This window comes from Odontesthes bonariensis, chromosome 24 (assembly GCF_027942865.1).
Source record: "Odontesthes bonariensis isolate fOdoBon6 chromosome 24, fOdoBon6.hap1, whole genome shotgun sequence".
NCBI lineage: Eukaryota > Metazoa > Chordata > Actinopteri > Atheriniformes > Atherinopsidae > Odontesthes > Odontesthes bonariensis.
The window spans coordinates 20,072,002-20,086,387 of record NC_134529.1 but is presented as its reverse complement, the minus strand read 5'-3'; the positions used below and the strand labels follow the sequence as shown (position 1 = coordinate 20,086,387).

At 45.5% G+C, this 14,386-nt stretch overlaps 2 protein-coding genes across 2 annotated transcripts; one reads left to right on the top strand and one right to left on the bottom strand.

The window, feature by feature from the left end:
* Positions 1-12: 12 nt before the first annotated feature.
* fkbp1b (FKBP prolyl isomerase 1B) lies at positions 13-9,354 on the bottom strand. The gene is made up of 4 exons (XM_075458639.1): positions 9,115-9,354; positions 8,389-8,436; positions 1,177-1,289; positions 13-767 (listed from the first exon to the last, which is right to left on the bottom strand). Exons 1-4 carry the CDS (start codon positions 9,149-9,151, stop codon positions 639-641), a joined length of 327 nt encoding a protein of 108 aa, XP_075314754.1. The 5' UTR covers positions 9,152-9,354; the 3' UTR covers positions 13-638.
* Positions 9,355-9,613: 259 nt separating this feature from the next.
* wdcp (WD repeat and coiled coil containing) lies at positions 9,614-14,382 on the top strand. The gene is made up of 4 exons (XM_075458854.1): positions 9,614-9,724; positions 10,302-12,228; positions 12,546-12,666; positions 13,317-14,382. Exons 2-4 carry the CDS (start codon positions 10,321-10,323, stop codon positions 13,508-13,510), a joined length of 2,223 nt encoding a protein of 740 aa, XP_075314969.1. The 5' UTR covers positions 9,614-9,724; positions 10,302-10,320; the 3' UTR covers positions 13,511-14,382.
* The last annotated feature ends 4 nt before the right edge of the window (positions 14,383-14,386 follow it).

The following is a 14,386-nucleotide window of genomic DNA, read 5'->3' as shown; positions in this document are numbered from 1 at the left end:
CAAGAGGCAGACTTCTCAACACAGTACATGCCATTTTTATTCAAGAGTTGGTCGGTAAACTGTCATAGTTGTAATGGCTCTTCAAGAGTGCTGTACAGCATTGATCAAATTAGACTGAGTACACTTGCAGTAAATGTGCATCACGGTTATAAAATACACTAGACAGCAACATCATTCAGAGCATTCAGCAGGACAAGCCTTTATCAAAGTGGCAATGCAGACAGTGGTATATAATGCCCGGTTAATGTACAGAGCAGAAATATTGAATCTTCCACATTTGTACCCTTCCTCTGCTGTTCAAATTGTAAGGCAGTTTATGTTTTGATTGTGACGTATTATTGATTTTCATCTGGCCAAAGGTTTCCTCTTGAGAGAACTCACAACAATGAAATGAAACTCGACAAACAGCGTTTCTAGCAAACAGAAAACAAAATTGTGTGGGAAAGTCTTGTGTGATGTGAATATCTTCTAGCAGAATCTGTGATGACAAGATGGCAACAAAGCAGCAGAAGACACATTTAAATACTGAACTGAAAAAGAAACCTAAATAGGTGGGAGACGGTGGCAACCGGGTACGGTATCCCTGCAGAAACGCGGCCCCCGTTAACCTTCGGCCTTCGCGTTTTTTCTCGCAGGCGTCACTCCAGCTTGAGCAGCTCCACGTCGAAAATAAGCGTTGCGTTTGGTGGGATGACCCCGGGGTGGCCTGTCGCCCCATAAGCCATATCAGGTGTGCAGGTGATTTTAGCCCTCTGGCCGAGGCTCATCTGAGGGCACAGATAAAAAAAAAGAAAACACGGCTGGATGTAGCGATGATTTTCCCTTCTTTTCATGTTTGAAGCAACTTTTACACATCTGTATGTTTTACATTACACCACAAAATCTCTTTGCGACTGTTTTCCTGCCAACTCTGAAGCAGCCAGTGTTTTCTGCTCCTTGCAGCCCTAACTCCAGGTGCAGTTTTTAAAAGCTTGTAATTGTGCAGCACGATACACATACATTTATTACACAAGTGTACATTTTGAAGCTATCCATAACTAAGTGATCTTTCCAGAACTAAACACTCATCTAGGGTTAACACAGGTACAAACTATGGCCCAGGTGTGGTTACAATGGATAAAATAAGAATCAAGCCAGTAAGTTATATACGACAAAACCCCTTTTTTTTTTTTTTACCTGTGCTACTCCTTCCTCCCAGCCCTTTATGACCTCCATCCGTCCAATCTTGAACTTAAAGGGCTTGTTCCGGTCTCGAGAGGAGTCGAACTTTTTCCCGTTCTGCAGCATACCTGCCAAAGAAGCAGAGAAACACTTCTGAGACTAAAGTAAACACAAAAACAAAGATTTAAGTGCACACTTGTTTTAGGGCTGTCCCTCGGCGTATGCACAGTTGGTTGCCACTGTGGCCAAAAGAAAAACAAAACAGTGTGAATCTGATGGGGTTTCTTTTCTTGGCCCCATTTCAATCACTCAAAAATGAACAAAAGGAAATGTGAAGCAGGAAGCACTGGCCTGGTTAGTGGATTATTTTTAAAGTTAACTAGGCCATTCCTTGCTCGTGTCTAGACCACAGGGAGAGAGGGGTAACAAAGGCGGAGCGGCGCATGATTCTGCTCCTTCCGAACAATGACCAACCTTTCAGGCGTGATAATAACACTGGGCCATTAAACACGTCTAAGGAGGCATGAAAACACTGGCCCACTTTACAAGTTGTTTTAACAACTTTAGGGAATCCAAGCTGCCATCTGAGGTAATGTGTTGCTACTCCGATGACTCATGAGAACCTTCTGACCCTTTCGAAGCCGACGAGCGTAAACAATGAAGTCTTTACAGTGCTTTCCTCTGCACAAACCGCGTGGAAAGACAAGAAATATGGAAGTGCAAGTAAAAAGTACTTATAGAATTTTAGCTGAGGTGCAGTGTTTGTGGAGACCAATGAATCTGGCTATTCCTTATCATTGTGTGAGGGTCCACAGAGAGTTCTGGGCCAAACACAGACAGGAATGCGAAAAAGAAAGTTCACCTCGTCCTTCGCCGGTCTTAAAATGAGCTAAATACAACCTACAGCAACACGTTACATATTCGAGCCATTATTTATTTCCCAATAACTAATCCAAAATGCTGAAGCCGTGCGTGAAGTGCAAGTCGTGACTGAATATGTTGCAGAACCGCCTTCAGCAGCAGTAACTTGAAGTGAAGCTTTTCTGTGCGACATCATCAGTCTCTCTCAGTATTGTGGAGAAATTCTGGCCCACCCTTCTTTACAGCGATGCTTTTGTTCTCACGGCTTTTGTGGGCATTCATTTCAGCACAGCTCTCCTGAAGTCCCAGCACAGCGTTTCAGTCGGGTTGAGGTCGAGACCGATTGGCTCACTGCGGCGCCTTCGTGTTTTTCCTTTACAGACCTCCTGTTGTAGATTTGCTGCCGTGTTTGGGATGGTCGTCTTTCTGCAAATACCCACTTTGTCGGACAGACGGCTTCACATTTGACTCCAGAATTCTTTGGGATACAGAGGAGCTCATGGTCGACTCAATGACTGCAAGGTGCCCAGGTCCTGTGGCTGCAAAACAGGCCCCAATCATCAGCCTCTTTCTAATTGTACTTGTATGCCAGCTGAGGCCTGAAGAGTCTGAGGGCAGCAACAACTGCTTCTCTTAAGTCACTGCACCTGGATGTTCCAGACCAAAAAACTGCAAAAATGTATGCTTTTGTGGAGGTGCTCACACTTACCAATGAATCAGGTGCATTTGATTAGCAGCACGAGGCTGCTACTTATGCCCTTAGTTTCTATGGAAGCGGTAATAGTGTTGTCCCCTGTGTTATGCACAAGAACCTATAGTATAAAATGGAAGCAGCCTGACTGTATTGGTAAAGCGAGAGGACTGCTGCACATCAGTATAACTTTGATGGCAATACTGAATTTAGAGAGGTATCTTAACACCTATGTCGGTAAAATGTCGCCGTCCTGCGACAGTCTTTTGATTTATCTCTCTCTGTTGTAATTCAACAAGTGTGTACAGCTGGCATTTAAAGTTGGTGTTAACTGAAGTTTACTTATGGTGTCATACTCATCTGGTGATGTGAATGTTGATACTGTACTGCTTCTCCTCTTTCGCTTCCCCTAAATTTAATAAGGCCGTCTTTTCCAAGAATCCCAGTGGCCCATATGTCAGGAGGCTGGGCCCTGTCCAGTCATGGAGCCATCAAGTTCACGCACCAAGGCGAATACCACCTGCTGCAGGTCATTTGAGTAGCAGCATGACGAAAACGTCTTGCGGCAACTGCAGAAAAAGTGGGTTCGGTTTCTGGCGGCGGTATCTGCATCTTGAAGGAAAACACTGACTGGCAGCGTCCACACACAGGAGGCCAGTGGGGGGGGGCATCAAATCCTGGGCGTTGCACTGCTGAGTCCTATGGTTGGTCAGGGTGTCACTGGAGAGGCTGCAGAAGCAGAGCAGACACTGCACACCCATCCACTGTGCTTTATGTAAACTCCGTCCTGCTGAACTAAAAGGAGCGATTCCGTGTTGGTTTGAGGTGACGGCACAGGCAAACAGGGGGGGGGTTAACGGCAAATGGGACCGTGGTGCACATCAGCAAATCAGTTAGAGAACCGGTTAGAGAAGAATAACACGGGAAAATTTCCACCTTGTTCCCATGGGCCAAAAATCCAGAGAAGAATGTTTCTAAAGAAAGATACACCTTCTGATATTTGACCTTATTTGTTAACTGCAGCTTGGTCGGACAGTTAGCCCAGTTTTTGCTGGTGCGGGAAAGAGAGTGAGGATTTTTTTTTGTTTTCCACACACTGCACCTCAACCTCCCCCCTTATGTCACTGCTCCGTTATCACTCTTTGTACAGCTTAGGATGGGTGAGGTCTCTGCGAAAATACAGCGAGGCCTGTCCCTTCCTGATGCCGGCTCCCAGACTCCCTCCTCGTGATTCTGCTTGGTAGTAGGCTGGCTGGAAGCCATACCACACAGGGGTGGGGCTATTTTTACTCCCTTTACTGTATCCTGCCTTGGCCCTCGTCTAGGACGGCTGCCAGCAGAGCAGCCCCCCCCCCCCCCGGGCTCAAGTGCGGATGAAATGAGATGTGTGTAAAGTTATCTGCACAAGAGTGTGTTGCCACCTTTCACAGCTGCGGGCGCACACGTCTCAATAAAGAGAAGAAAGTAATGATCCTTCTTCATTTAAATAATCATGGAAAAACAGAGAGTAGAAGTCGACGTGATAGGCAGAAGTTTGGAGCTATAGCTTAAAAATCACTCAAACACTTTGACTGAACGTGCAAAATAGGATTGGATTTATATGGGATATAAAGAGTCCTGTTTATTCCATGGTACAGCAGAGTCTACTAGATAATTATCAAGGTGCTATAACACACCTAACATATTCTAAGGCCATTTTATCTGACAGTCGGGTAGTGAACGAAGATGTCTCGTCCACTCTCAGAATACGAGCTGGGAAAAGCCTGTCGAGCACTCAAACTGATCAAAAGGGAACAGGTTTCACCAAATCCAAAACACATTTTTTTTTAAAGAATCTTTATTTAGGAGCAATTGAGTGACTTTCTTTTTTTTTTTTTTTTCTTGCTTGCATCGACTGAACCGTCTTAAAAAAAGGACTTCCTACAGTAAGAATCGCTTGCAAAACATTCTCCCTTTGGAAAGAGAGTTTGGCAGCTCTTGACATACAGCCCGATGCTCAGTCACTCTATTTCTGGCTTACACATCTAGAGCCACCAGGTCTCACCTTCAGCGTGTTCCCTGCTAAACTCTGGAGAACAAAACGCGATAACGAACGACGGCCATGTTTAGGCGTGGTAAAGACTCCCCAAAGTTCATGCCTCTCATCACTGGGGACTAACAATATGCTGTTCGTCATTGCAGCCTTGTGCAACCGGTCATGGTGACTCACGGGTTCATTTTTCTCTTCTTCACACTGAATGTTATCAGACCTGCTTCCATATTCCTCCCTCAGTTAGAGCCTTTCACACAAGGCGCAGCACATTCAGCTTTAATAGAAACAGGAACGAGTGTGACTTATTGTGCTGCTTTGAGCCTAGGCCATGGCTGATATCTTCCTTGCGGCAGCGAGCGCTCTGCTAATTTGGGCGACACGACCACTCTCACCAGAGTCAGAGAAGGGTCACACAGACATATTCGTGTGTCTGTGCGCTCTGGCATGCGTACGTCTGCTTGTTTAAAGTCCTCGAGATGAAAGTGAGGATAAAAAAAAAAAAAGGTGGCACGTGAGCGTCTCTGCAAGCGCGAAGCTCTCTCATGCTAAATGCTGGAAATATAGTGTGGCATAGAATCCAATTATGTATTGGGAAATCTCTCCCCTTACTGTTTGTCTTTGCCTTCTGGAAAACCAACACCAGGGCAGGGTTGAGTCAGGGCTACACTCTGTGGTTGTGCTCTGAAAGCCAGCTGGATGACGTCAACAAGCTTGGGTTACAAATCTTTCTAAACTCTTTACTTGGTGCCATTTCTTTATCTAAAAAAAGAAGTGTTAACTAGTCTAGTCTCTGGGCTTTTTCATGAAGCATTCACTGTGCGAGTTTGTCATTTGTGGTTGAGAACACGTCGTATTCAACGTCTCTCGCCGCATCACTAACACACAGCTTTCTGCTCCCATAATATTTTTTCATTGGACCGTATCCACCTACACAAGCATGGCCTGCATCTGTAACAATAAAATAATCTTAAACATACTAATATTACCCCCTAAAAGCAAATGAATATGACAAAAACAAAGGACCTGCTGATAAACAGCTGTTTCTAAAGCCACGGTGGCCCTATTGTTGCAATTATTTGAAAGTGGTTGACTCATTACACAGCGGACTATTCAAAACACAGCCTTTGTTCCATGTGAGCGCTTTAAAGGCCCAAATAATGCTCAGAATAAGACACCAAATCCAGACCAGCTGGGAAAGAGGACATCCAGAATATAGGGCAGGAGCAAAACAACTAAGAGTGAGGAGGAGAACATTTAGATTGGGTTTTTTCACTCCAACGTCTTGGGAAATTTCAATTCACTGGTAACAAAAATGGACGAGCTCAGAGAGCTGACAAGGACAGTGTAATGCATTTCAATGACACTCCTTTATAACCAAAGAGGTTCCAGGGCTGAGTCGGGACTCGTGCTAGAAACAGCTCTAAAGTTGTTTCCAGGTAAGAACTGGTTTTGTTTTCCACAGCCAGAGGGCCTCAACAAGGCCTGACATAAATGGTTCCTTGCTCTGGGCCAAGCAAAGAGTTGGTGCTAATGTAGCGACGGTGATCGAGCCAGAGCTTTGGGAGTCGATACAGAAAGAGCTGGCTGTGGTTCCAAGCCAGCCCTGGAACTACTTTGGAAGAAAAACGTCTGAGACATGGCCGCAGGAACACATGAAACACCTCCACACGGCTCTCAGATTATAAGGGCAGACAGAGACTGCAGACAGAGTGGTAACGAAGGAGGGCTCGCAGTGCTCGTTCACAACAGATGGTGGGATTCAAGTTATCATTCAAGTTATCATTCATTTTCCATTATTAATTAATACTGCAATGTGGTCATTTGCCTTTGGGGATTAATACAGATAACAGAAAAATGTAAATATTAATTTGTTCAGCTTTCTAAGTTCTGGGAAAGTGACTCATCAATAAAAGGGTCAATGGTAGGTTTGCATACAATATAGAATAAATCTAAATACAGCTCCGTCTTTCAAGTATCATTACATCATGTGTGAACTGTTGAAGGTGCTTCTGTCCCTTAATGTTATTATAATGTAATAATAATCATTACAAATCCTGCCTGTTTCATCCAAGTCAACTATATTCTCCAACTAATCTCCAGGCTTTAATACCGATACATTATTTTCTGACTAACCTCTGCACTTCCCCAGTTGATACAAAAACATGTTTCTAGCCTTTTGTGCTCCACAAGTTATGGCTTGCTTTGGCTTAACGCTGCATTTTGCGTGCCTTTGCCACCAAAATACCAGCAGCTTACGGGTAAATCCTGTGGGTCGAAAAGAAAAGGCAAACAAAGATGAGGGAGGACTTGAATAAAACAAGCTCAGACTGACATTTAAAGGTGGAAGCTAAAGCCGTTGCTACGACCGAACAATGTTGGAAAAACTGCTTTGGTTGGATTTACCAATATTGTTGAGCACGAGAGATATTTGTGTTTGGAAAATGATAAGAAAAATAACGTGGGAAATGCATTAGATTTCGAGAGGGTGCCGCGGCCAGTTTAGTTCCACTCCAGGATGTAATAAGTTAAAAAAATAATTTTAATAAACTACACTTAATGCAATTGTGACGCCAGAGAGAAAGAACACAAGACAGAAAAGCAAGATATAGTGTGTGATGCCTACAGTGGGTGAGATGCTGACGGGGTATGAATGTAGTTATCCAATAGAACCGCAAGGAAAGGAGCAGCGGATTCTTAAACTGTCACTATACTAGACCGCAGACCGATACGTGCAATATCTCAACAGATCATCCTCACATCCTGAGATGTAAAACTTCCAATTATAGCGTAGTTTATCACCCGGCAGCTCATTTCAGCTGAAATCAAGCCCAACGAGAACTGTGATTACTGTAACCCAAAGAGTTAAACACCCCAACACTCGTTACCTTGTATGTTTTCGGATTATTGTGACACACACCGTCTCATAACAGGATAAAATCCTGTAAAGGCAGTATTTAACATTGGAATTATTCAAGTCAACTCATCTAAAATAACAGCGAGGAAAAACCCTGGGCGAACAAACTAATACATGTTCACCACAAAAAACACACTCACGCTCATATCAATCCTGTGTTACACAGAATCAGCGCCAGAGTGTGTGTAATAACGTCTATAACCACATAACAACCGTGCGATACTTAAGACGGTTGACAGATGATATGCAAACTGGGATTTATTTACTCTCTGTCTGACCTGGTTGTCTGGGCTGACAACCTCAGGGCACCGAACAGCCCAAATTTATTTCCCAAACGTCTCAGCGTCTTAGTGCCCCACCTCCAAAACTGGGCAATCTGACAAGAGACAAACAGGAAAAAATGCAGCATTTGTGTGTGTGGGTGTGTTTGCAGAGCAGGCTGGAATACTTAAAAAGATCACAGACACAATGGACCAGCAGATTTCTAGTTCAAAACTGGAGCGAACTCGTATTTTCGGCCAGTGGAGGCCACGCCACAGTTTTATCCTGAAACACTAAGCCGCTCGCAGGTGCATTGGTGTTCAACAGACAGCTCATTGTTCGGGCGGCTTGACATCTGAGCCATGTTGTGCCGCAGATATTGTCCAAGGGGGCAAAATTTCCTTCTTCAGCGGGGGGGAGACAGGAAGGATGTAGGGTTTTTAAAGAATAGAAAAGACAGGTAGTTACCTATGTAATGTACAACGCACGTCTGGCCTTTCTTTGGAAATGTTCGTCCTGTCAAGAGGAGAAAGAGAGAGAGAGGATAAATGTTATTGCATGTCTGTACACTTGTCAGTCTGAGAGGCTAATCTTGTAGGTAGGCCAAGTCTCACTGATGATGACCCCCCCCCCCCAAAAAAAAAAAAATACTTGTAGACATATTCCAGTCAGATCTGTCACTCTCATCATCACGTTGAAACGTTAGACAGAGTAGGAAACTATCAGATGCACCTAAATATGTCAGTGCTTTTGACAATACGAGGCAAGTCATTGGGAGCAGTATGGCACTCAAACCTGCAAGTTGTGCTATGTGACTCGAAATTATGGTAACTAATAGGCTATACGTGATAAAGCATTTCCCTGTTTGAAAAACTCAGTTATATCATCAGTGAATTCTTGTTTTACTGCATTTACTTTGGTACAGTTTAAGAATGGAGAGTTCTGGAAAGATGCCGGGCAGGCGTCCGTGATGAGTTGCATTTATAAAAAAAAAAATGAAAAAAGAGCTTTACAAAGAGCTCGAATTATAGCTGGAATAGTTACATGCTATCAAACCCTCTAATCTTGTTAGACTCTGGTGAAATTGAATTTTATTTCCCAACCTCGGTCCGACATTCCGGGGAACTACCGAGCCCCACCACCACTACTTCTAACCCACATCAAAGCACACCCAAAGCGGATAAATTTACTTACCATCACCGGGAGATATTGTCTCGACTTCCACGCCCATGGTTGCGCTGCTTAAAAGATGAGCTATACAGCATAAAAAAAGCTCTTTCTACAGACAGTATATTCCCGTTGTGGCTACAAGTCGGGCTTTATCGATGGAAACCATGCATTCACCGAGCACTACCGACCCGCAGCTCCAGCCGGCCGTAAGACAGCCAAGATTTTGTCGCGAGACAGCGTCCAAATACAGCGTCGAGAACTACGATTACATTACAGACGTCTTCTTTAGACGTGCGCCACACAGCGGATGTGCAGTCATGTCAGTTTAATTTTCTTTCTCTGGTTAAAAATGGTGTTTGTCACAGTAAACATTTACCCCATACTAAGTATCTTAATTTAGCCAGCTGTTGACGTAAACACTTCTTTATAAAGCCGAAATAAGGTAAAAACAAAAGTGTCATGATATAACTACATATCCCATGATGCACCAAAATTGTCAGTTAGTTTTGCTTCCGAGTCACTTCCGAACGAACGTTGGAGACACATTTTAACCGGTAAAACGCAAGTTATTGATGGAAAACCCACATTTCGTGCTTTTCACGGATTTTATATAAGATGCTTGAGGTGGTTTAAGGTAGGTTCAAGTTAGAATTCCATGTTTATCTAGTTGTTTCTTTTTTACTTATTTGTTAAGAACTAAATATATGTCAACCTAGTATAGGTTCTTCTTGTCACTAGGAAATGCAAGTGTTCTTCAAGCGTTTCACTTATTCTTGCGCGTATGTATATTTAGCTGTGTATACTTACTCTTCTAATTTTAAAGCTTTATCTCTATTTCTAGTGATATTTAAATCTCCCAGGGAAAGCCAATCTATTCTTGTGAAGGTGACAACCTGGAGTCCCCAATTCTAAAAAAGTAAATGCTTTGGTAACAAACTCGACAAAGAATTAATACCTTTAGCGCCTAATAGTGGTTCGTTAAGGTCATCCGGCCTAAGCAGCTATAGGTGTTCGTCACCACAGCCTCAGCTCAGGCAGGTGGGGGGGATTAAAGCATGTACTTGGAAGGAGACAGAAGAGGCTTGTGCTATTCTTAATCTGCATAGGTTGCAATACCCACTCTTGTGCAAGCTTACTTCATATCAGATACAGGTCTGTCATTGATGCTGGCTTTTTGAAAACGTTTTTTCTCCTTTTTCTCTTTGAACAAGCTTCTTCGTTCCTGCTGGGATGGATCTTGGCAAGGCAAAGCTGCTTAGGACGGGACTCAACACTCTACACCAAGCCATCCACCCTGTGCATGGCATCGCGTGGACGGACGGCAAGCAGGTCTGCCTGACGGCTCTCTACTTCCTCAACGGTGAGGTGAAGTTTGGGGACACCAACGTCATCGGGCAGTTCGAGCACGTCTTGGGGCTCTTCTGGGGCCCGCTGTGCTGTTTGGACTCTCCCGCCCTGCTGGCTGTTCAGCACAAGAAACATGTTACCGTGTGGCAACTGCAGCTCAGTGCGCTCGAGCAGAACAAGCTGCTGTGCACGCAGACCTGTGAGATGAGTGAACCATTCCCTTTGCTCTCCCAAGGCTGCGTCTGGCATCCTAAATTAGACATTCTGGCTGTGTTGACGAAGAAAGACACTTCGGTGTTGTTTTCCGTCAGGGTGGACAACAGGCGAATCAAAGCAGACATCAAAGGCAGTGGAATCATTCATTGTGCTTGTTGGACTAAAGATGGCACACGCTTGGTGGTGGCTACCGGCAGCGCTCTTCATTCGTTCATTTGGAATGACATCCAGAAGAGTCTGTTGGCCTGCACATTCTGCCCCATCTTTGACGTGGGGGGCTACATCTGTGCCATCGAGGCCACGGGGGAGGCTCAGGTAGCGGTGGCAACAGAGCTGCCGCTTGATAAGATTTGTGGGTTAAATTCCGGCCTCGCGTTTGACATGCTGACAGAAACGGAGCCGCAGAGCTCCCACGTGGTCATGTCGGAGGATGACGGCGTTTTAGACTCGAGGAGGAGATCCCTTGAATCGGAGAGATCTTACATACCCAGCTCAAGCCCTCTCGATCTTACCCACCTCCTGGCGAGGCACCGCCGCTCGGACCCCAGCCCCCTTTTCCACTTGCGTCGTCGGGACACTGTGACGGGCTCCGGCCAGGACTGTTCTCACCTCGTTCTGGTTACCTATGAACGAAAGGTCACCACCACCCGCAAAGTCAGCATCCCGGGGATTTTGGTCCCTGACATTGTCGCTTTTGATCCGCGTGCCTCCACAGTCGCAGTGGCCTCCAACACATGCAACATGGTCCTTGTGTACTGCATCACAGCCTCTGCGATGCCGAACATCCAGCAGATCTCCCTGCAGCACAACGACAGGCCCAAAGGAGTCTGCTTCCTCAGCGACAAGGTGCTGCTGCTGATGGTGGGCAAGCAGAAGACCAATGACCCCGCCTTCCTCCCGTCTTCCAACACGGACAAATATGTCCTCCGTCTCATAGCCAAAGAGCTGATATACGATGGAGGGACACCCATCCCGCCATCCCCCTCTGCTCACAACCACGAGACTTCTGCTAATTTGCGCGCAGGGATTAGGAGGCACTCAGAGCACCTGTCAAAGGATGACGGGGAGCGCCAAGGGATAAAAGACTTGGTGTTGCCTGGCAGAGGAGTAGTTTGTTCACCAGGGAACAGGCGTAGGCTGGTCGAGGAGGTGAGGAGCAGCGACCCCAGCCCTGTCACCAGCTCCGTGGACTTCTCCGACCGATCAGACCGAGCCCTGTCCAGTACCTCCTCCATCACAGCGGAGAACTTTGACATGGACCATGTCAACCGAATGGCAAGCCTGGCGGTGGCCAGCCAGGTCAGCAGAGAATCCAGTCGGGCCAGCTCCCCTCGCTTCGAACCGTCGGAGAAGATTCACACAGAACTGACGCCGCCTATGCCCGAAAGGACGTCCAGCCAATCCAAGGAGCGTGCACTGGAGCACCTGGTGCACAGTATGGAGAGGCTTTTTACTCGCTTCGCAGATGTGCAGCAGTGCCTGACAGAAATCAGAGATCATACGCAGAATGGCAAGAAGGCCCCGAGTGTCTACCCTAATGCCAGCGAGCCTCCATACGTCAATGTCACATGTCAGGTATAGTTTTATCTACCACAATTCCCTGTGCATGTGATGTGTGTTTTGTTTTTTTTTAGGCTTATGTACACTGTATTTACTGCACTGTGCGGGCATAGCAATTAAAGCTAGTGAGGGAGAGGTTCTTCTTTAAACCTTTTCTCTTTGGCATCCGTCTCTGTCACGAGCGGTTATTGCACGACAGGACAGATGCACTCCTTCTCTAATGGTACAAAACAAAACAAACCTCTGAAGACATCTCAGGTCGACATGTTAAACTACTGCGACGGCCTCTGACCTCCTTCTCCATCATATTTCCGTTCCTTGTGCACGTGCAGAAGCAGTTATCAGAAAACGTCTTCATAGATGAGAGGAGGCCGGTGCTGCTCTGCGAAGGAAAGCTGTGTCTGCGTGCCCTCCAAGACCTCTTCAACCTAAACATTGTGGAGATGATATACGGTACGTGCAGAAAAGTACACCTGGCTGACAGATGCAATAAGCAGGCAGTGTAGCATCAGTAGCCTCTGCACCCCTATCATCGCTGAATTGCTGCGTGCTATTGGTTTTCCACTCGTGTCTGTGCTGTGAAGCAGAATCAAAGTCGCCTTTGTAAGCGCCCTTTGCTTCTCGTTGCATGTAAGATTAACTGCGATGTGACAGAGTGTGCAGGTTTAATTAATGAAAAGCAATTCGAGGAAACTCCCTGTTGTCCTGTAGGTAGGTCGTCCCCCCCCCCACACACGTGGATTTTCAAAGGCACGCACAATGTGCTTTCCCCCAGCTGGAGTTATTCAACTTAGTATTCCAGTTCTGTATTTTCTCGCCTTCCTTCTATTCTGGTTTTCGCTGCACTCTCAGGATGCACTTTTTTTCCATAAGGAATATCAATTTTACTACAGTTATCAACCTACTCTGGTATTGTTCTTCCATTAACGTGCCTAAGCTATAATTGGAAGTGATTAAGAGCCTAGGTCAGATTACAAGCTTTGGAGCACAAGCAGCTTACCACTCTTTATAACACGATGTTTTGTTGCTGTTGTGAGCTGTCCTTAAGTGAGACACATCCAACATGTTATTGTTCTTACGAACAGTTGTTACCTTTCTTACAGGACCGTTGTGGATTGTGCTCGTGGCAGACGCGGATGGCTTCGTGCCTCTGACATTTAAGCCCAAGGAGGAGCTCACAGTGCGGAACGGGAAGAGGAAATCTACCCTGCGGACTCCTGGAAGTCCGGAGAACTCTTGCCCACCCAGCCCAGCGCCCAGCCAAAGTCCCAGTAGAAGCACAGAGACAGCCACATAGTAACTACTGTAACCACTTTCCTCTGTTACCGTGTGACATCTGACCGGATTCAGGCATTCGACCCCAGACGGAGCAAAAGCAGCGTGAACTTGCGGAGCTGCGGTGATGCCGTGAGCCAGTCGGCGGCGGATTTTTATTTTTTTCATTAAAACACACAAGGGCTCCCCATTCTAAGAGGTGTACTGTGAACATACACCGCGTTGAGCCTAAAGTCAGAGTTGTTAGTGTCAAAGTTAACCTGGATAGATCACCACGGTAACCAATGCTGAAATTATAACCTGCTCGGGAGAAGTTTATATTTAGAGAATCCCAAATTCTGACTATATCCCAGACAGTTAAGTCGGACTGAGGTGGCATTTAAAAGTCTGGCTGAAGTATTTTAAAGTCTGACGTGTTAAGACACCTTTGTTGAAGCTGGATAAACCTTCGATTGTCAAATAACTGATAGAAAATTAAACATTTTTTATCAATGGTGGCATTATAATTGCCAAATTAAACTGCAACGCACTGAGTTACTGACATCTTTTCAGCATTTAATCGGTTGGATATTTGATCGTTGGTGCATTTTTATCCCAACTAAAACTCTCAATGCGACTTCCCCCGTTATGGGACCGTGTTGGACCTAAAAGCTTCTCCCAAAGTTAGAAGCTTCATGAGCCGCTTGTAAGGCATGTATGACCTTATTAATATGCAACCACCAAAAAAAAAAAGAACAACGGAGCGGCCCACGTTCACATTAGCCATCACCACGTAGCACCACGTTGTTTTTGTCGTGCTCGCCAACACAAAGCTGGGCCTGCGTCGAACTCGCTTCGTAGTAATGTGTAAACGTTGCTGCTTCGAAATGAAATCGAAATAAACTGGAGAAATGAGCCG

What these genes read in the sequence shown, in the direction of transcription:
- fkbp1b (XM_075458639.1), bottom strand. Translation starts at nt 9,151, where the DNA reads ATGGGCGTGGAAGTCGAGACAATATCTCCCGGTGATG. An exon ending in GACAATATCTCCCGGTGATG is followed by an intron (nt 8,437 to 9,114) that starts GTAAGTAAATTT and finishes TCCTCTTGACAG; the next exon opens with GACGAACATTTCCAAAGAAA. An exon ending in GGGAGGAAGGAGTAGCACAG is followed by an intron (nt 768 to 1,176) that starts GTAAAAAAAAAA and finishes CTGTGCCCTCAG; the next exon opens with ATGAGCCTCGGCCAGAGGGC.
- wdcp (XM_075458854.1), top strand. Translation starts at nt 10,321, where the DNA reads ATGGATCTTGGCAAGGCAAAGCTGCTTAGGACGGGACTCAACACTCTA. An exon ending in ACGTCAATGTCACATGTCAG is followed by an intron (nt 12,229 to 12,545) that starts GTATAGTTTTAT and finishes GTGCACGTGCAG; the next exon opens with AAGCAGTTATCAGAAAACGT. An exon ending in CATTGTGGAGATGATATACG is followed by an intron (nt 12,667 to 13,316) that starts GTACGTGCAGAA and finishes CCTTTCTTACAG; the next exon opens with GACCGTTGTGGATTGTGCTC.